This window comes from Platichthys flesus, chromosome 20 (genome assembly GCF_949316205.1).
Source record: "Platichthys flesus chromosome 20, fPlaFle2.1, whole genome shotgun sequence".
Classification (NCBI taxonomy): Eukaryota; Metazoa; Chordata; class Actinopteri; order Pleuronectiformes; family Pleuronectidae; genus Platichthys; species Platichthys flesus.
The window spans coordinates 5145236-5166797 of NC_084964.1; the positions used below are offsets into that span (position 1 = coordinate 5145236).

Genomic DNA, 21562 nt, shown 5'->3' on the forward strand with positions numbered 1-21562 from the left:
TGTCTTGGTGACGTTATGTAAAACATCCAATTTAACAGTGGAGTCAAATCTAGGGTAATTGAATCAGAGACTACAACACAAGTGGATGTAGCTCCAAAGCATAAAGCAAATATAGCCCCTCTCCTTCTTCTGATTTATCACAGTGGATGGACTGAAAACAAAGCGGCTCTTTTTAACAGTAGATTTTTTGAGCTGTCATATTGTGGGAAAAAGAACTGGACATATTTATTACCATCAAAGACGGCTGAGTCCCATTTAGTGTGAGCCGTGACAGTGTAGCCAACATGCACAGGGAGATAATTCAAACTCCACACAGAAAGACCCCAGCTCAAGTTAACCAAGGAAGTGCATATGCAGGATATTGACTCAGATACAAGCCCTTTGGATTTTAACATAGGTAGCTAGTCACACACTGACACTGTGCAACAATGACGTAAAATGATCACTTATTCTATTATTTAGACAGAAATCTTACTAGCTGTTGTTTTCATGATATCACAGGATCATTTCACAGAAAACGTTGACATATTTACCTCTGTCACCGTGCTTGTTAGGTTGAGGAGCTGAAACTGCAGCTCCACAAGAGGAAACGCTGCTATGGAGCAACACAGGACGCCGTCCCTCCTCCCCCTCACCCCTCCATGCACCACCAGCAGACTCCCACCATGATGGGACAGCATTTCTTTGGGGTGACTGTAAAGCAGGAGCCAATGTCCCTGTCCTCCAGCTGCCCTCTGTCCAATCCCAAACAGCTAAAGAGCCCTCCTGGCATCTGCATGGAGGATATGGGGCACTGTAACACCTCCCTCACCAATCTGGGGGGGCCCGGGGGGCCACAGTGTATGGACACGGCCCCCGCCACAGGCAGCCCCTCCACCATGTCCGCTTTCCTCAGTCCCCAGTGCTCACCGCAAGACTCTCCCAATGTAAAGCCTTCCAGTAGTCCCCAGCCCTCATCTCCTAACAACCCCTACCTGCTCTCCCCTACACTGGGAAGGGACAGCTGCGGTCACCACCACCCCCCAGGCAACAACAGAGCACGCAACATGCAGGTATGATTCCTGGTTATAAACTGTAAGCCAAGTCATCTAAAATAATACAAATTTAATAAGGTGGATCATATTATCTCATACAAACATGCCACTTAGTTCTCAATATTCCCACATATACAATTAGTATTACTTTGGAGGACTGAAACAGCCGAACTTTTAAATAAATGTTGGGGGAAAAATGACCCAACCCAGCTTTTGATGTAGTTATACCCAGCTATTTAATCAACATACAGCCACAGATATAGAGAAATAAACAAAAAAAAAATGAATTAATGATCTAAAATAAATAAGAAATACATGCCGCGTACATGGCTAAAAATATTTATGAAAATCAGTTGAGTAGTTTCCACATAATCTTGCAACTCACAAAAAAAGACAAACATGACCGCCTTGGTGGAGGCTATAAGTTTTAACCTAGGCATATTAAAAATATCTGTTACCACAGTATATCTCTAATGTTGCCTTCATGTCAGCGCTATATTTGGTTACATTTGATTATTTGCTGACGACAGATCCACCAGAAGAGCGGTGGCCAGGCGGTGAACTGTTCCTATACTCCTGACCAAAGAGGCCTTCAGGGAGACTTCCCCTCCTCAACCGACTGTGGCCTTAACCACAGCAGCGCAGCCAAAGCTGACAGCCAGAGCATGCAACCAAAGGTAAACGTTCACGTCCGGGCCAAAGTGCATCTGCAATGTTGTCACGTTGATACTCGGTCTGAATCACCTCACATTCACGTAACCGTTTTTCTCCTTTCCATTAGTTTGTGATCTGTCTGACTCTATATCATTGTCCTTTTGTTGCGCGGTTCATTGTCACTCTTGTCACATCTCCACTCTAAGAGTTCATCCGTTTTCATTAACTATTCCTTCACATCAACGACTACTTTACCAGAACACAACGCCAAACCCATTTCCTACAGTTAAATGTGTCATATTATGGGATTAGTATTCGAACATGACGGCCTGTTGTAATTGGAGGGCTAATGTCACTTTTTACCTATTTCTCATATAGATTTCAGTATTGCCCTCTCCTCGGCATGTTGGCCAAAAAAGCCAGGTCTCTTCCCCTGCCTTCAGTAGCTCAGATTCAGATGCTTCTGACTTAAGACAGCCCCCATGCTATGAGGATGCAGTGAAGCAGGTAAACTCAAATCCATGATCAAATTCAGTAGATAATGGCTGGCCAGAGATTTGATTTGATCTATCGGCGTTGCTGTAATTCCACTTTTCCTCCTTTCTTCTTCTTTTTCTGTCTCTTAAAGTCCATCACCTCTATTGCAACTCTTTCATTCATCCATTTGCTTTGTTTACCGCACTAACTTTTCACCCTTTATTATGTCTAAGGCACACTGGTGTTTTCATTGTATAATACAAAATATAAATTAACTTTTATTAGTTGAATTACTTGCATTGAATAAATACATGTTTTACAACTAAACTAATATACTGGTCACTGGCTGAATAGTAGTAAAAAAAACGTACTAATACATGTATATAATAGTTTTTAAAGTGTTTCTAATCCAAAGTTTGTCCATAATACAATTTTATTTTTAAACCGTAAAATGTCCAGTTCACTATATATGTATCAGAAACACGGAAGGAAATTGCTTCTTTTGTGGAGGAGGAAATGTTTGGTAGTGGTCGGCTGCAAGGCTACTGTCGGTTGTACCTGCATGCAATTATTTCTTGAAATCTATTCTTCTGCGATATGGCACTCATACTCTTTTTTTTCTCTCAAATTAAGAACTGATCAATTGATTATGGTATTTGTGTCACAGGTAAACTGTTGAAGAACAAAATTTCTGTCAAGATATAGAGAAAGCTTGTTTAAAAGCTCCTTTTTTGGACCAAAACACCGATGACGTTGCAGACATAGCAAGCTAGCCAGCTAGCTTAATTCGACAGTTTAGCGTCTGAAGGTGGCAAAATAACCAGGCTTGCTATTATAATACAATAATATTAATAATGCAGTTTTGCAGTCAAATGCTAGGATCCACACAAACTTTTTCTTTTTGCCTAAGGCTAAAAAAACTAGCAAATTACTCCGAATTTATCTCAATTCTGAGTAAACTGCTTGAAAGCTTGTATATTCCCATGTAAAATCCTTGAATATAACTTAATTCAATTTCAATAGTAAAAGTATTGTTCAGCCGGTAAAATGTACCTCTTCTTTATTTATTCTTTTTACAGCAACTGACCAGAAGTCAGCAGATGGATGAACTTTTGGATGTGCTCATAGAGAGTGGAGGTAAGGTGAAACTCAACAATTGTCACCAGGAATGAAATTGTAGCCGGCACCGTTAATGCATGTTGCTGTAAAATCCCCAAGTAAATCTCCCAGTGCACTAGCTTTACAGTTCACGTATGAGTTGCCCGCCCTCACATTGGTATCAGATCCCCGAACCTGCTGTGACCCTCCCTCCTCTCCTCTTTCTCTTAAAGAGATGCCAGCTAACGCCAGTGAAGAGAGGGAGAGGTCCTCTGTAACCAAAGTTGTGCCTCACATTACTGTGTCCCCAGGGTATCCCGGCCTCCTCATCCCAAGGTTCCACCGTCACTATGAGCACCTGTACCCCGCACAGCAACCGTACGACCACTCAGGCAATCACATCACAGAGAGCCACCTGGAGACACTGCTCGGGAGTCCAATCGGCCGGGGAGGGGAAGTGGCCCTTCTTAAAATGGCTACCGAGGACGGGGTTGATGACGAAGGTAACCGAGAGGGCGAAGGGTACGGCAGCCCCCACAACCACCACCGCCACCCTCACCATCCACCACAGGACAAACTCGTGACCAACAGAGATCAGATGGACACCCCTCTGTCGCCCATCAGCAACAAGGTGTCCCCCTTCCCTGAGGTTCAGGGGATGGTCAGCATGACGTTCAGCGAGACGCCGTGGGAAACGATGGAGTGGCTGGACCTGATGCCACCCAGCTCAGCCACGGCCTTCAGCGTCCCCCCACCCAGTGGCCCCAGCATCTTCAACACAGAGTTCCTGGATGTCACAGACATGAACTTGAACTCTGCCATGGACCTCCACCTGGAGCACTGGTGAAAGCAACATCACCCTATCACAAGTGCTGGCTAACCACAAACTAGCCATCATCACACACAAAACACCAGCTTAAGGGTATCTATATGGAGCAGTGACATCAGCTCTGACCCTACCAAAGAACAACTTAGTTTCTTGTTATACCACATGTCACATTATGAAGAGTAGACCATTAGCCTTCATTCAAATTCAAACTTTGTTGGCTGAGTCAGAAGTTGAACGACAGATTCTATTTTTGCTTACTTCCATGACTTCATTGAAATCAGGTTCTTCTGTTGTCGTGTTCCCCAGATTCCAAAGACAAGATGCTTTTTGACATGATCGATGTCTCTTTGGACAGCGATGCGCACAACTGCCAAATAGGTATCTCAGTGGACACATAAAGGATTTCTCTAGATAATGGAAGGACGTGATTACAGTGCTTTATACCAACACCTTATCCAATATCAGTGTTAACGCCACTTAGACTTGAAGACACATTTTGACAATCCTTTCTTTCTGAGTCTATGTTTGTATTACTGGAAAAATGAAAGGAATTACAAGGTGAATTGGGTTGCTTCGTACGGCCATTTTGTAAATATCAGAACCATTTGTACTGACGGAGACAAGTTGACATCTGCATTTTTTGTCGGTGGTGTGGAAAAGGTCACAAACCCCAAATTTAATTGTATAATGTAATCAATTCCTTATATGATGTAAATATGACAAAAATAATCTCACTGTGCACCTCTAGCTTAATACACTTTTGTCACAGGTTGCTTGAATGTAGAATATGTGTAGAAGTTTTTGTCATTCCTTTGAAGGTCCTATTTTTATACAAGTTTCTTTTCACCATTTGGCCTATTTATCCATAGGGAAAACATTATGGAGAGAAATTAATTTCTTTGAACACCATTGGTCTTATCGTGAGAATCGACAGACAAACTGTGCCTTATTTGCAACAGCATTTAAATTACTACCATTTTTATACCAATTTCCCTTCCACAATCTTATATGCCATGAAAGCTATGGACTGGTTTTGTTAAAGAAAGCTCCAACATATGTCAGTTTTACTTTAGCTGCAAAATCTGACGAATGTAAATGAAACTTCATCTCTATTTTAAAGTACTTTTATTTTTGTCCTTAAAAAAAAATTCACCCTTTCCATCTCCAGACCAATCACGTTTATTTATTTTTGTGTTTTTATATTTATGCTTTAACCTGTATTTATACTGTCATTCCTTTTAATAGATTGGGGCTCTTTAGGATTTACCAGGAAACTCCAGCGCTACCACTCCGACTACGGACAGTTCTTTGTAAATCTCTTAAAAATGTGATGCAAAGTGAAGGAACCACTTTGAAAAGCCATGCTTTCTTAAAAAACACTTTTCCTTAAAGAATCATGTGAAGTGGAAATGCCCATTATTAGCACTTGTGAATAGGAAAATGTAATATATTCAGACCTTGACTGTGAATACTGCATATAAACACAGCACGAACATGTACCAGGGGCCAGCCTAGACCCACATTAGTCTTTCAAACAACCCTTTAAAGTTGTGTGTTGGTCAGTAAGTGTCTATTGTTTCAGACATGTACAACTTGAAGGAATAGTTTTTCATTTTGAGATCTATTAGATTGGATGAGATCACTGATACCACTCTCATGTCTGCTAAATAGAGGGCTGGGTTAGCTTAGCATACACAAAGACTGGAGACAGGGGATTAACTTGGCTCTGTCCAAAAGTAGCAATTGCCTTAAAGCATGTTCATCTTACTCAAATATCCAGTGTGTTAGATTTAGGTGAAATGGATCTATTGGAAGAAATTGAATATAAATTAAATTGTACAAATTTTTGTTTTCCATAAAATGGGCTCTTTATATTGAAATACTTTGTATTTACATGAGTTCTCTCTACGGAAGCTGCCTTGTTTTTTTGCAGTCGCCCAGACTGGACAAACTACACACCTTTTATGACAAGTGAAGGTGACTACCACAGGTTCTCTTTTATATTTGGAAGGGGAGGGTGAGGTTAGGTGAGGGGTATTCAGCTGCAACATGCAACTTCACCACTAGATGTCACTAAATTCTACACACTGAACCTTTAATGAGCTACACCCTCTTTTAGCCACAATGATCCTTTCCATAAGATTAGGTATTTTTTGTTATCTTATCCATCCCCAGCATCTTTGAATCGCACTAGCCTGTTTTATCCAGCACGTAATCCTTAAGCACAAATTATTGCTTTTGCACTTTGTTTATTTGCTGCAAACGAGAGCCATATTTGCCATTTCTCCCATACTCCAGTCTTGATGCTAAGCTAAAGTGACCGTCTTCTAGCTGTTGCTTCATATTAACAGGAACAGATACTAGCCTGGAATCAGTCTTCTCATCTAATCTCTGCAAAGAAAAGTGATCATTTCTCAAAATGTCACCATTCAAGTGCACTGGCCAATCCATTTCTTGTATTTAGTTATGTCCTCTGTAAACATCTGTCTCACTTTGTGTTCTGTTTTGACCAATTATTGCTTTGTTTCTGTTACTTATTAAGTGTTGCACTTATGAAATGGTTTCTATGGTTACGTGTAGGCTTATTAATGCCCACATTGAATATAAGACAAAGCTGGTACCCTTTACTTTCTGTTGTTGTAAGAATATCCACTGGCCTTTTTTTGTAAATTTTATCTGGGTTCATTTCACAATAATTTTCCCTTATTAAGAAAATAATAATAAAAAAAAAACACATCTGACAGAAGCTTCCATGTTGCTTGGCCACTGATTTGCTTTACTATTGTAAAAAACAGTATTTGCCTGCATCTCTGTATACTACAGAAAGAAAAGCAATAAACTTATCACATCAAAATAATTTCCGCAGTTTTTTATTCATGTCACAAGAAGCACAAAATACAGTTTTATTTGTAACCCTCGATAAAGATACAATATAATATCCATTGTCCCTTATTATCTTATAATGTGATATGAACATTCTAGTTAATTGCAATTTATACAACATGTACCCCGGAGATTCAGATTCACCAGAGGCAAGATGGCATCCTGGAAACAGCCCATGAGAGAAATACAGATCTGGAGACAGTTTGCATTGACACAGCTTTAACTGTTTGGTCAAAGGAGACTATGGGCTATTTATTTATTTATTTACTTTATTCGAGAGTGTGGTCTTTCAGTTTGAGAGCAGGGCAAATTGATTTGAGGTACAGATTTTGAAATGCTTTAACTCAACCTTGCGCTTGCACTCAAATATAACCTGCCTGGGTTCAAACTGTGCACTTGCCCTCGGATATTTTGTTGCTTGCAGAGTTCCTGCACTCCAGCTTCAGCTCTTCTGCTCCTGTGAAACGACTACTCTCTGATTTAGATTCACTTCTTTAAGAGCCCTTTGCAGGAGTGCATGAATCCAGTTTAAGTAACTGCCCGTGCAGGAAATCTAGGCACATGCAGGGGCTATTTGAGTGTGAGCACAGGGTTTTGAGTGAAAGCATTACAAAATCTGAACCTGAAGTCCTGATTGCAGTGACCATGCTCTTGAATAAAGATATTTCCCAACATGGCTGACCACTGTAGAGACCTATAAAGTAAACTTCAAAGGGAATCTTCACTGATTTTACACATAAAGCAAAGTTTTATTTCTGTCTGTTGAAAAGGAAATAACCCTGAGGACTTCTACACTCCTTTGTATTCAGGTCGCACCAAGGACTGTTGTAGCAGATTGTCTCAGGCTCTGCCTAAAAATGTTTTACCTTTCCTTTTTATTCTCTCCGTGCAAGACTCATAACTTTATTTAAATACAATACTAATATCCCTGGAGTGTCCCTCCAGGTATGACCGTTCTTTTTATGTATTGAAACTAGGCCTATAGCTGAGAGAAATACCAAAAAAGGCAATAAAAGCGTGATCAACCCCAATCAGGTTTGACGAGAAACTAGAAATGTGTTTTTCCACATTAAAGCAAAAGAGTAACGGTAACAATATTTCAACAGACTCATGATCAACTGATCCTGAATTATGACACACAGTCAACCCTTGACTTAAGTTACTGTACACTTTTGGCTTATTATCATATAGGCTATATTGTAGGAGTCGATAGGATGAAGGAGTCAAGACATGTTCACATTAAATGTACATTACAAGTATTTGCAAGATGAAAAGATAAGGCCGGTTGTATTGATAGTTCTATCCATGGGATTTGATCATAAGAAAATGTTAATAATTTATAAAAAGTCTCTACAGCGTCCCAGTGTTGAAGGATGATCATCCATACAGGTGAGTGACCCTGTAGGTAGACATGGCTTTCTGAGAGGGATTAACGGAGGGCGGATCACGTTAGTCTGACATTTGTAGCTTCCCCTTCACCTATAGCCCAGTTGGAACACCTCAGTATACAAGCACCAGAGAACATACAGGTGAAGGTGTTTCTAAATTATGGAGATGCATCCCATGTATTAATCATGGTAAATCATCAGTGCAAACCAGAGAGACATGCCGGGTCAAGGTGGAACATGCTGAGTTCACGGTGACCTTTAGGGTCAAAGAACTGTAACTATCCAGGCAGCGGCCGTCCGCTCCTGGCAGTTGTGTGGTACGTGGACATTTTGTCATTTAGCAGCATTTTCTCAACAGGAACCCTCTTTAACAACCTCTTGTAGTTACTGCTGTTGACTTTTAGCACGGCAGTGCGGTGGATCTGTGATCAGTGTGGATGAACAATTAAACTGTACAGTGCTATGACAGGCTACTGAGGAGCGTTCAGGCTCATTCTCAGACTGCTGCACACCGACGAGCGCTTTCTTTCCGCACCCAGCAGCCGAAGCACCTCACAGTCTGATCTGATCATCTGTGTGTTCAGGAAATGAGCCTTAACTGTCGAGCAGAACCTGCCAGGAACAGCGGATTAGATGCACCATAACATACACATTTACATTGAGGGGCATCGTGTCCTAAAGTAACTTTACATTTGGCAAAGTTGCGTCGGCTTCGCTCCAGTTTGTGTCTCTCATCTCTTGTTATATTTATTGCAGTTGAGAAATTTTGATCTTTTTTTCAGCGAGATAAATTGCAGATGGAAGGTCATTTAACAACACTCCTCCTGGTTTTAAAAGGTAATACATTACATTTTGGGCCACAGCACCAAACTGCAACTCCATTCCTATTGCCACACAAACATGCTAGTTTCTTGTGCAGTACAAATCTATCAAAATATTTAAATAGGGTTCGAATTCCAGAAAAGAAATGATCCAGTTCTCCTTAGCAAAGAAACCAGATTTAGAAACCTCTGATGATGAGTGTCTTCAGCTTTTTATTATTCATGGGTCATTTTTATTGGCAAAGCATTGAGGAAGGCCGCCTCTCATTTATAGCTAGCACTGACTATTACTGTTACGTGTGACCGTTAAAATGACAAATACTTTCAACAAGGACTTTTACATTTCAACAAGACCAACAGGGTGGTGACATCTTCTAAAGAGATGATCTGTCCAGTCTCGGCACATCGCTAACAAAGAGCATCAGTTAAACCTTCATGCAGCCACATTAGCAGTAGAAATCAGTTGAAATATTAAGCAGGCTAGATCTGGGTGACTCCAGGCTACTCTAAAACCTAGGGATGATAATCCTGGAAAAAGACCACACATTGAAAATAATGCAACTGATAAATCCCACCCCCTCCAATCAGCCTTCTCGTCAAAGCAACGCCCCCGAGACACGTGAGCGTGCACTGCCTGACAACTGCTGGAAGACGACTTTTCAGTGACTCACTCCTTAACTTCTGGTTATCGTCACAGGCCGGTCAGTTAGTGTCCGACAGATACGCCAGGGAATAATGAATTGTGTAAGTTATCGGGACGTGATGAGTGTTTCAACAGATAAGATAAAAAGTGTTTAAGAAACAATCACCAACCCTACCTTTTATATACAGTGAATTCAAATTCCATATCCTCTGCTGCTGAGGATTTTCAGGTTTTAGCCATTGGTTGTGAATATTATTTGGCTGCCACTCAAGACTGTGGTACTCCTTTCTTTTCAGCCACTACAGATTATCCCAAGTTGCTCGATTTGATAAAGGGATTCAAATTCGCTGAGCAGATTTGAGATGATGCAGTAAAACAGCACCTGACATCGTTTTCTGGAGTCACAACTTGGTTAGCGGGTTAATATCACAAATGGTTGTTCAATGACCTACCGGGTTTGAGAAAGCCCACCGCGAAATGATCCGTCATAAAAGCAGATGCTTAGCTCCCTGATGCCAAAGTAATGATAACATATAAAAAGGTACGAGCTGGACTAAGCAGTGGATGGGAGAGACAACCTCTCCCAGATTGCATATTGAACAACAAAGAAAAGAAGTAAAGCCAAGCCACCGTTTATCCATGAGCTTTCAGAGACAAAAACTTCCGCACCCTCATTCGTTTACCATGAGTTCAGGTGCCGACAACAAACTGCGTGAAAGGTGTGTGTATTGACGGGAGGTCGAATCAGCATACATCTGTACATGTCAACAACTCAAGAGGTGAACACACATATGCATACATACAGTCTTAAATGTACAATTAAACAGGCGGCTAATTTTGTTCATACGTCGTGAGTGTCACTCATAAACATTTTATTTGGTAAATTCTGTATTTGTGTAAAAGTGTGTGTGTGTACATAAATATATGTATATATATATTCATACATACTTACATATACACACACACCATTTATGTATACTCTACTCCTTTTTCATCCCGTAAATATTGGCTGCATTTTACTGAGACAATGTTACGTCTTCATTTTTTTTCTGGCTGAACATGTTTGATGAAGCTTCAGCTTTCACTGATACTAAACGGGGTGATGGGAGGTGGAAGTGTTCGCATAACAATATTCATCTTATTGCACCGGGCAATTTGGACTAAGTTCCTGTTGCTCTTTGGAACGTGTGCATAAAACAGCCAGAACTCCTACGGAACTCGGAGGGCAAAGAGGACAAGAGTCCCATCACAAAGCTTAGTGCCCCGCCCCGCCCCATCCTAACACAGTCAGTCCACGTACATAGGAGAGATGGGAGAGGTGGGGATCTGATCCAGGATGCGACACACGTAACCGGCGACGTCCACGAAACGCTCCTCGTACATCAGAATGAAGGTGTGTTTCTGAGAGGGAGGACACACAGAGTGTTAGACTGGTTCCTGTGAACAAACTCAGGGTAAAATGAGAATTGATTGATTCATTCCACCAAGCAGTCGTAGTTGTTTTGTAAAATATCTTTTACAAAATGAAATGTTATCTTTTCAAAGGTTTAGCCACCCGATTCATCTTGTTCTCCGGAGGATTTATAAACATTCATATTAATAGATAACACTTTTGTAAAACATATTCACTATTACTAAAATATTGTATTAGTTTTTTGCCACTTTAGGGCAGCAGAGGAGGCTGAAAACAAAACCCTGGCACGAAAGACATCTTGGTAGATGTGCTGCTGAATTCTTCACACATCTATATTGGAATTCACTAGAGACTTGTTCACAGCCACCTCACAGATGTAAGTCAAATAATCCTTTTGAAATATAAATTAAATATATACAATAATATTAATCACATTTATTTTATTAGATGCAACATGTTCACCAGATAAGTACTGCATTTTCCATGTAACAAAGGAATGGAAAGAAAAATCATAAGAAAGTATAATATAAACTGCCCATAGCCTGAGTTGTGTGTTGAAACTAAAGAATACGGCTAGAACTCACCAGAAGCTCCTTGTACTTTGGCCTTTTTGATTCATCCTTTGTAAGGCTGGAAAGAAAGAGTACACATATTAGACATGGTCAGCACAGGGGTAAAAGTATTCAGCAGGAGACCACACTGCTTCCATGACTTAAATCAGTCAGAACCTCAGCTCCTTGGTACTATCAGTACAGTGAATCCATGGAATAAACAATCTTAACCAAAGGCCAATGGACGGGCACTTAGAGGGAACATACCTCTGCCAAGGCTAATGTCCTCTATCATCATGTCAACGCAGAGTTTCCCATTAAGGAGACTGTGGCGGCCCAAATCTTCTAATTTGTCCAGCCACTGCATCATAATGACACAAACTTTTTGCCACATGCTAACTCACAGCATTGTGTGCTACAGGTTACACCCATTAAGTTATTACCGTCCACGCAGACAGTCACACCTCATAGAGTCAGCTGCAGAGGTGTGTGTACCCACTAGTGGCATGCAATGCAGTTCTCTCTTAAGAGAACTTATCTGTCATACTTTCGTCTGTGTACCTGACAGACAGAATCTGTTTATGTGTGAGAGTGACCTTCATGTATGTGCACTCCTTCCAATCCATTGATTTAATTAATACTGAGGGAAACGCTACAAAGAAAGTGAAAAAAATAATCCTGGATCTGCCCATTTATTCAGATCAGCTCCAAAATTTAACAGATTTTTCTTTAGATCATGTTCCACCCCTCTATGAATTGAATAGAAATTGGTTAAGTAGTTTTTGTGTAATCCCAGGTTAATAAAATAACCTTGTACAAACATGAATGTGTGACAGAGTTTAATGAGCTTACCATAGGTTAACGAAGTTGGCGAACTTGGGGGAGAACATTCTCTCATCAGAGTTGCTGAGTTGAGGAGGTTCTCCTTTCACCACTTGTGTCAGCTGGTCAAAAACACTATTCCACTTGGGATAGGGAAACCTTCCAGTGGCCAACTCGTACTGAGAAAAAACACAAACCACGCCCTTTGAACACACCGGCCGACTGAAAAAGATTCAGGTAACATTTCATGATAAAACTACTTGTCTTACCAGGGTGATTCCCAAGCTCCACACATCAGACCGGACATCGTAGCCTTGTCTGGAAGCACTGGGATCTATCCTCTCAGGCTGAAAACACAAACAAGAGAAAGACTCAGATACTGAGATACTGCACTGACCCCTACTGGACAGATTTTCATTTGAAACTTCCAAAGATCCAAATAATTGCTATATTAACTTGAAGCTAGTCCTAGTCCATAACTGTCAGCTAGTAACTATAAATGTGAAAGATAAAATCTAAAAATGTATGTATTTTAACACATTTGTGTCAGGAGCCTGTCCCTTTTGCAAATTAGTTTGACCACAGGTCATTTTGACTTAAAACCACTTCTAATTCTCAAGTAGCAATGACATGAGATGAAACAAGTTATTTGACAGATTTAATCAACTGATAATTTTTTACACAGACCAACTTGCTACTGGTACGTCCAGAGTTCCCACAATGGACCCAATGTAAAATTGAGGTCCAGTGTGTCTGTGATGTTGAAATACACATGCTACTGTTTTGTGATTCAGGGAAATTCCTGGTGGATCATCAGTCTGGTTTCTACTTCTGCAGCATTTTATGTCAAGTGCAAAAAAAAACATTTCTATATTGTACAAATGGGTAAAATATGAGGTGAAAGACGGATTACATGAGAGGAGAAACCCAACAAATGCAGATGAACCTGAGCTCAGGATCCTGGCTAAGGACTCAACCATTACTGCTGATGACTCACCGCCATGTACGGCCTGCAGCCTGCATCTCTGGTCTTGGCTATGGAGTCGACCAGCTGACCACTGATGCCAAAGTCACACAGCTTGATGTTACCCCTTCGGTCCATAAGAATGTTGGAAGGTTTGATGTCTACATGACAAAAGATACAAAGTTATACTGTGTGAAATAATAGGAAATTGTCTGATTTCAATATTTTGTGTTGACATTTAGTGCTTTATGAGTCTGGATCAAAAGATGATGTTCTTTTAAAGCATTTTAATAAAGAAATGTGAATCCTTTTCACACCCAAACTAATATTAAAGGGTTAACAGACCTATATATATACACATATTAATACATATATACATACAAACTTAAAAACTTACCTCTGTGAATTATTTTCAAGTTTTCTTTTAAGTGGTTCAGTGCTTTAACGGTCTGTTGAAGACAAAATCAAAAGACTTGGTCATTTCTTTTCATGATCATTAAATGGTGTGAAGTTTAAATCTGTGAGGAAAAAGGAAAATCATCTACTAACCGCTAATGTTATTTTGCCTAATATTTCCTCTGGAATGATGTCATCTAAATTACAATATACATATTTGTAGAATTTGTCTAGTGAGGTAGCCATGAGTTCCATACAAATCCAACAGTCCCCCTGAAACAAAGAGCAAAAAGTTAGTGTCCATCAAGAACTCTTAGAGGTCAAAGGGACCGACCTCTGACCCTTATTGAGGACTGACTGAGAATCATTGAGATATTATGTAATGTCAATGCAGGCAGTTTAGGAGTTCAGGCAGGAGGCATTTGTCTGACCTCTCTGAATAGAGCTCCGTAGAACTGAACGATGTAGGGACAGTCACTGCTCCTCATCACCACGTCCAGATCCATCAGCAGCTGCTTCTGCTCCTTCTCATCCACAGTGGAGCGAATCCTCTGAGGGACGAGCGACACAAACACACGTTTTCTTTGGTCACATTTCCGCAGCACCCACAACACAACCATTCAGCTTTCCATTGATGGACTCCCACGGTCTGATTTTCTTTTCTATGTACAATTAAACTAATTAATGATTGTATCCATAACTGATCCATTTGTAGATGTGTGTACTTGTATAGATATCTTTGTGAGGACTATTTTAGAATTAGAATTAGGTTTAGGTAAGATTTAGTTGTGGTAGTAAAGGTTAGGTTAAGGGTCTATGAAATGCATTATGCCAATCAGTGTGCACACATAGAAGTATGTCAAGGTGATATCTCTTCAGTGAATGTGATCATCAGGCTGATGTCATTGGGAGGAAGTGGAACTTTTAAGAATGTTTGTCCTATATGGAAACCCGCAAAGATTGATTTGATTCTACAGACATTACAAATTATAAAGATTGAATACACTCCTAATACTCTTTTTCCATCAACACAAACATTGCAGAAATTGTATAGTTTGGATGAATGAAATTCTGCTCAGTTGTCTTTTAGATTCTGTATTATGACCTGATTAATTGTAGATTAAGGTAGATGTACCTTAGATTAGTGTAAGAACCAATCAGCTGCTCACCTTGACAGCCATGATCTGGCCTGTGGGTTTGTGGACCATGTTGTTGACGGAGCCATACGCTCCACGACCGATCTCCCCGAGGTCTCGCAGATCCTCCGCTGTGAAGTCACAATGCTGCCCGGGGGAGATCTTCAGCTTCCCCGACGATTCGATGCTGTGTGTCCGCATGCGCTCTCTGGAGGGAGAGGGAGAGAGAGAGAGAGGAGGAAGAGGAGGAGGCCACAGGAAGTGGAAAGAGGAAGGAGTGAGGAAAGACAGTGTCAAGCCAGGAGAAGAACGTACATTCTACAGTAATGTGGATATGATGAATATTTCATCAGTAATCCATGAGCTTCTGACAATCTGAAACATTTGAGGGTTCAATGAAGTGGTTTGAAATCTGAGCTCTTTCCTTTCTTTTCATTGGGTGGGACTGAAATCTGGTGGGGAAAATAAGTTTTTACTCCAATGGGCTAATGCAGTAATATACAGTTCTTCATAAGACATCCTCTTGATACTTAATATCTCCATCTACAGCTTCACAAGTGGCACCTGCTTTATGACAGTGCCACCTAGTGGTTTAAGTAGCAGAGATTTAAATGAAGGAACACAGCAAGATGCAGAGATCTTAATCCATTGATTCTGCTTCAAGAAAAGTCTTGTCCAGGTAAATCTGAAGTTATACAGTAACTAGAGGGACAACCCCCATAATTCACAATGTTACAGAAAGTGACAAATAATTCCAGAATCAGCACCAAAGTTAAATGGGTTATTTCCTGACCGATACAGCATCATTCCAACAAGTTTCATGGTCATCTGTTTTTTTTGTAATCTTGCCTATAAACAAATAAACAAGGGGTGAAAACATCTTCTGTCTGAGTTTTCATACATTCTACTTATTAACATCAATTTGAATATATATTGGCCGTCAAGGAGGTTATGTTTTCATCCCAGTCTGTCGATTTGATTGTTGTTTTATTGGTTTGTCGGCAGGATTTGGCAAAAACTATACTAGACTGAACTTTGTGGAAGGATGGGACATGGGCCGAGGAAATTTCCCTCCTCTTCAGCATGACATTTTCACTGAGTTCCCAGCTCATAATACAGGAATTGTGATGAAAATAAAGAAGACATAAAGATTCCTGCATCCCCTCCTTAAACTTTCTAAATCAGTTGGGGAGTTTATGCGTAATCTTGGTAACTAATGAGCAAACAATGTGAGGAAAATATGAACAGCTTGTTTGTTCCTGGGACGTGCTGAAATACAGGGCATGGGTATAGGTGAAATAACAAAAACAAACTGACATCCGAGTTGTCTGTACTCACATGTGAGGGTTTTGGAAAGACGGGGGCGTTGGTTGGAGCGGGAGCCTGGAGGCTGGTTTCACTGGCGGGTTGGCGAAGTTCAGCTTCAGCGCTTTACGTTTACCTGGCGGAACCGAGAGAGAGAGAGAGACAGATCCAGATCGCTGCTACATGCACGCTACACACGGATAAAGGTTCAGTGTGTTTAGTGCTGTTCTCATACAGAGACTGACCTCTGGGTTATCTCAAGCTCTTCTCAATGACAGAGGAAGCACAAAATGCATCTTGAACACAAGCAAAGTGCCCACATGTAACAAGGGTTTCCAATACCAACACTGCATCAGTTCGTTTAGCTGTATATGGTACAAATAATAAATGCATTCTAATTATTTGTATTGCCAAAAAAAGACGTACTGCAGGTTATTGATATTGGGAACCCCGGTCAGAAACATTTCCAATGCCAAATGTGCATTTTAAACCTGAACAATACCCTTGAGAAATCAGAGTGACCCAACACTTTAGACAGCACTTTAATATTGATTCAAATTAAATTCAAATCACAGTATGGCTAAGCTGAGTAGACTTTAGTGCTTTCACAGTGTGAGTCGGTTTAACGCGACGACTCTCCAGAATAAAACTGCCAACTTGTACGAGCTTCTTTGCAAAGTGCTGCGTTCAAGTGTTGAGTTCCCTTTGCCGTGCCCTGCTCAACCAGCTCTCGAGTGCAAACAGATCCCTTTAACCTTTAAGCCCCGGTGCACAACGAATCTTACTCGGCTGTTTAACTGAATTTGTGGCAGTTCATAGCCGTGGAACAGTGGACAGACTCCCCAGCTACCAGAACACCACACAGGCTGCTTCAATAGTCTACTGTGGTTTCTTCTTCACCTGCTTGTCCGATTACGTGCGTGCGTGATGAAGATTGTGGAGTTAGACGGGTGTTTGACCAGCAGGGTGGCCGCTCATCAGGCCAGGACAGAAACACGACTCGGCTGAGAGGCAGTGAGGGAATAGAAACCACATTAGACTACTGAAGTGAACCCACATATAGTAAGAGGCCGGTGTGTTTTGTGTGCGGGTCTACTGCTTACTTTGGGAAACTCCAGACAGGCTTATCTGAAACCCTGAAGTAAAGAAAACACATTTTACTACGTTTCCTTAGGGCCTGCATCTATGGGCTATGGTAGTGGGTCATTCTTAGCAAGCGCCATCCCATCAGGACACAGGGCAGGTTACTGTGAATGTGCCCTAGCTTGTGGAAGAAGCACCATTATATTTAGAATGGTGGGTCTGGGTCAGTGCACTGCCAGGCAACTGTTTGTGTGTTTTTATGGGTGGGTGTGTGAAACCTGATTTTCCATTGTATTCACATCAGAATGAAATTCAGTTTTAACAGGTTCAGTCAATTCTAGCCCGACGGCAGAATGTATTAAAATGATTTTTTCCTTCTGTCATTACTGGGACCCCCCCCTCCCTCCCCCTGCAAATGTCACCTCAGTACAGTAACCGAAAAAAACGAGTGTGATCAGGATTTGGATTCTGTGATCAAGAAGAAATCGCTTGTGGTGTGCCACCCTTGTTGTAGTGGTTTAAACCATTTTTTTCTGAGAGGTTATGTCACTGTTCTACTGTAAAGAACTGGCAGACAACAGCTGTGTCTCAATTCAGAGGCTGTATCCTTCAGAGGATGGGGTCTACCCAGCCCACAAGGACCCCAAAGGCGGAACGGAAATGGGGATCTTGTCTACTGATTTCCGTGATCAGTGTAACCAACTAAATTCACGTGGATGCAACCTCAAATCGGAAACACTTGGAAAGTTTGGTAGCCCTGTTTCAATGACATTTTAGATTCAGAATGTCGGTGAGATATGTGGCTTTTAAACAAAAATGGGTCCAACATTTACCTCCGTGACTACGGGGAGCAAGAATCATAAGCTGCTTTCAGACATGCACTGATCTCCAGAGATGCTCCGGACAGGAATTCTCTTTAGGATTCACCAATTCAAAAAGAATACCCAATTCTCATGTCACGTCTAAAAACAGCTATAATCTGTGCTCAAGTTCCCTTTTTTGCTGTGTACCAGTGGACCAGCGGTGGAACATCACTATGGATGTACAGATGGAAGCATAACAAGAGTAGCACATCACATGGGGTCTTTCAACTTTGTCTACATCCACTCATTCTAACATGGAGACCACATGGGAAACATGCACGGGATGAGAGGATTTAAAAAAAAAGAGGGCAGGCTTGGTTTTGTTTGTTTGTTGTTTTAAACAAAGAACAACACTACCAACAGAAAAGAAACAAGAAACTAAATAGAGATCAACGGAAGAGGGTGGGTAGGGAACATTTGAAGGGGGGTGCCTTTGGCAACATGTGGCAAACACAGTTGTAAACAAAAGACCTAGTAGTGTAGAGAGTGAATACCTGTTTCATTCTGACATCTCCAGCAGGTGTTGGGTTCTGTGGGGATGAGATGAAGACATTTTACACTACACATCTGGCAAACACACATCTGGACACAACAACTGCTCTGCTGCTAATGAGCTAAAAACACTATCAATGGAGATAGGGCCCATTAGCCGGCAGCTAACGTCAACACATCCATTATCGGACGCGACCCTGCCTGACACGTTGTTTTAAAGGTAAATAAACACAGAGTCTAACCCGCTGTGGCGACAATACGTGGTATATACGGTCTCTGGGTTAAACAAGGGCTATTAATCAGTGCTAATTGCTAATGCTAGTAACTAACACAAATTCATCCTGTCCCCAACCAGCTAAAGCTAAATTCCATAGCTGCTTCTGGATTCTGCTTTACCAGGTTTCAGAGGGATTTCACTGTGGGGGTTATCGGAAACTTTCATGACTGGAAATTTGAAAACATCAAAAAAATAAAACGTTTATTTCGTTTGGCCGTGGTCGGGGCTTGGCTTCCGTACGATAATGGATTTAGAGTGTGTACTCGGAAAGGCTATAGGTTGCATCACACGACATTCTGGCTTCTCTTAGCTTGAAATACAGACATGTTTCCGTATAGAAGAGCAGAGGTAAACAGACTGTTTATACTTTCACACTGAGACAAGGGTAAGAAGTAACGTTAACCACAGAGTAAACAATGTCCGGCAACCAAGGGTAAAACATCACCATCTACACACTTGGATCAATATGTCTGAATTGAGCTGCCTGTGTGTGTGCCCTGCTATAGACAGCGGTGTATGCAGTGGCCTGGCTGAGGAGGGACACACACACACTTTGAAGAGTAGGCCCTGGTGGTACGTGTAGCAGCCTGGTGTAATAATGTCGCGGAATAACACGACTTTTCGTTACTTTATATGTTTCCTGTCGAAGCTTTGTGTTTTGGTGTGTGAATGAAACGTGGCAGACTGAGTTCTCAGTGGCTCTTCAGGCCTTCTGGTTCAGCAGCTACACGGTAGCTACACACCACTGCTAACCTGCTGGGAGTTTCAGGGGCTACTTCAAGCTAGGCGAGTTTCGGCCTTCAAAATAAAAGCGCAACTTCATAAACGTTTTGCTACACATCCGTGACCACACTGTGATCCAAATATAAGGTTAAGAGTTGTTTCGTACTTGACTATGATGAAAGGATAGCATAGGAGTGCATATTTCAATATGTTTAAAATATATGTGTACATATGTGAGCCAGTTCTTGGCTTCTTGGCCCTGTACACACCTTGTATTAACGTGTGGTTTTGGTGATGCATTCACAAGTGGACAGCTGGATTAGCATTAAAAAGTTGCCCCATACATGTCTGGTGATCGGATCTCACCTCCCAGCTCTATACAAACAAACGTGTGTCATTTCTATTCATGAAGACCAAGTTATGTTTTTCTTACAACAGTACATGAGTGTGTCTGTTGTCACTGTGTGTGTGTGTGTGTGTGTGGAAACATGATGCCCAGACCACCTTTGAATGTGGTCTGGCGTGATCGAATTGATATTCTATCTGAGTGCGTTAACATTTTTATTTAGAGCGATACGATTGTGACTGGATCACGAAAAACACGTTAATACCAGGTTTGTACAGGGTCCTTACAGCCCGAAGAAAATCGTTGTGAGCCTTGTGTGGCGCACGTGATGAATGGTGAACGTGGCCCAAATAGCACAAAACAAACGTGGGCCACTTTGGGTTGACATGCAGTATTGGGATGGCTTACTTGTGGCCCAGATCTGGCAAACAGGAGCAGACCGCCCAAGTGCCATCAATCCATGAGGTGTGTGGGCTGGACGTGGGATGTGGGCCAAATCTGGACCAAAACATTTAGCTATCAACAGGACATTGTGTAACTCTGAATAAATTCAGAAAACAAAATAAAAGAGCAACTTAAAAAATGGCTAACTACACTTAAGTGTGGAGAATTACTTCATGCAAATTGAAATGTATGGGTGAACGTATATCAATATAAAATGATATTGTATGTATCATTTTGATAGTAAAATGAGGGACGCTGGTGCCTAGATTTGTTATTGTACCAGCCTATCAGGTTTCTGCCAATGTCATGCAATAGATGAATCAAAGTGATATCCTATAAGTTACCGGTTTTGTGGTTTTAACACATCCTTCTTCTTCTATGTCCAAACAAATAACTTAGATGAGCAGCTACACTCACAACACTGAGCCAGACCAGTCCAAAGTCTGCAATTTGCATTCATATTAGTAGATCAGTGAACTTATAATAAAGCTTTTTCACGATTCATAAACCATTGCCTGGTAAACATGGTCTACGATCCTGATCTTATCTTGAAAGTTTTGACCGGAAACACTTGTTTATCGCGTCTGTGTTCACGCAGGCTGTTTGCGCCTGCGAAGCTAGAAGCTACATGTCCTCACTAGCTGCGGGCTCTCCGGTTGAGACTCGGGTCGCAGGCTGTGATCGCCCACCTTGCATGCCGCCGCCCTGCGTGTTCTGGTGGAGCTGGTGCGACGTGGATCCCACCACGCGGCCGCTGTTGCCGGAGCCCGTGGAGTTGCTGTCGGGACTGGGAGTCGCCATTGTTGTGTTGGAGTCCGGCAGCAGCTCAGGCTGCAATGCAGAGAGTGAAACTTGGCCCCCCCTCCCTCTGCTCCGCACGGGACACTGCGTCACTTGAACGCAGCAGCGGCGCCACGGC

The 21562-nt window shown here is 41.5% G+C and overlaps 2 protein-coding genes across 5 annotated transcripts in view; one reads left to right on the plus strand and one right to left on the minus strand.

Annotated features, from left to right (window-relative positions):
• Positions 1-6949, plus strand: part of myocd (myocardin) — a 118479-nt gene extending 111530 nt beyond the window's left edge. Inside the window, exons 10-14 of the mRNA XM_062414131.1 lie at positions 555-1052; positions 1565-1711; positions 2067-2195; positions 3245-3302; positions 3497-6949. Of these exons, the coding sequence (XP_062270115.1) occupies positions 555-1052; positions 1565-1711; positions 2067-2195; positions 3245-3302; positions 3497-4110 (1446 nt within the window). The 3' untranslated portion in view covers positions 4111-6949. The remainder of the gene's footprint in view (positions 1-554; positions 1053-1564; positions 1712-2066; positions 2196-3244; positions 3303-3496) is intronic.
• Positions 6947-21512, minus strand: map2k4b (mitogen-activated protein kinase kinase 4b). 4 transcript variants are annotated; one of them, XM_062414140.1, is made up of 14 exons: positions 21333-21512; positions 20608-20697; positions 18856-18891; positions 17519-17551; positions 16449-16551; positions 15144-15318; positions 14406-14525; positions 14128-14247; positions 13976-14027; positions 13612-13739; positions 12884-12961; positions 12645-12793; positions 11826-11871; positions 6947-11228 (listed from the first exon to the last, which is right to left on the minus strand). In XM_062414140.1, the coding sequence occupies exons 1-14, from the start codon at positions 21442-21444 to the stop codon at positions 11115-11117; spliced, it is 1356 nt and encodes a 451-aa protein (XP_062270124.1). In that variant the 5' UTR covers positions 21445-21512; the 3' UTR covers positions 6947-11114. The 4 variants fall into 4 exon arrangements, with proteins under 4 accessions (XP_062270124.1, XP_062270125.1, XP_062270126.1 ...); XM_062414141.1 differs by lacking the exon at positions 17519-17551 and having other exon boundaries at positions 21333-21511; XM_062414142.1 differs by lacking the exon at positions 20608-20697 and having other exon boundaries at positions 21333-21510.
• Between the last annotated feature and the right edge of the window lie 50 nt (positions 21513-21562).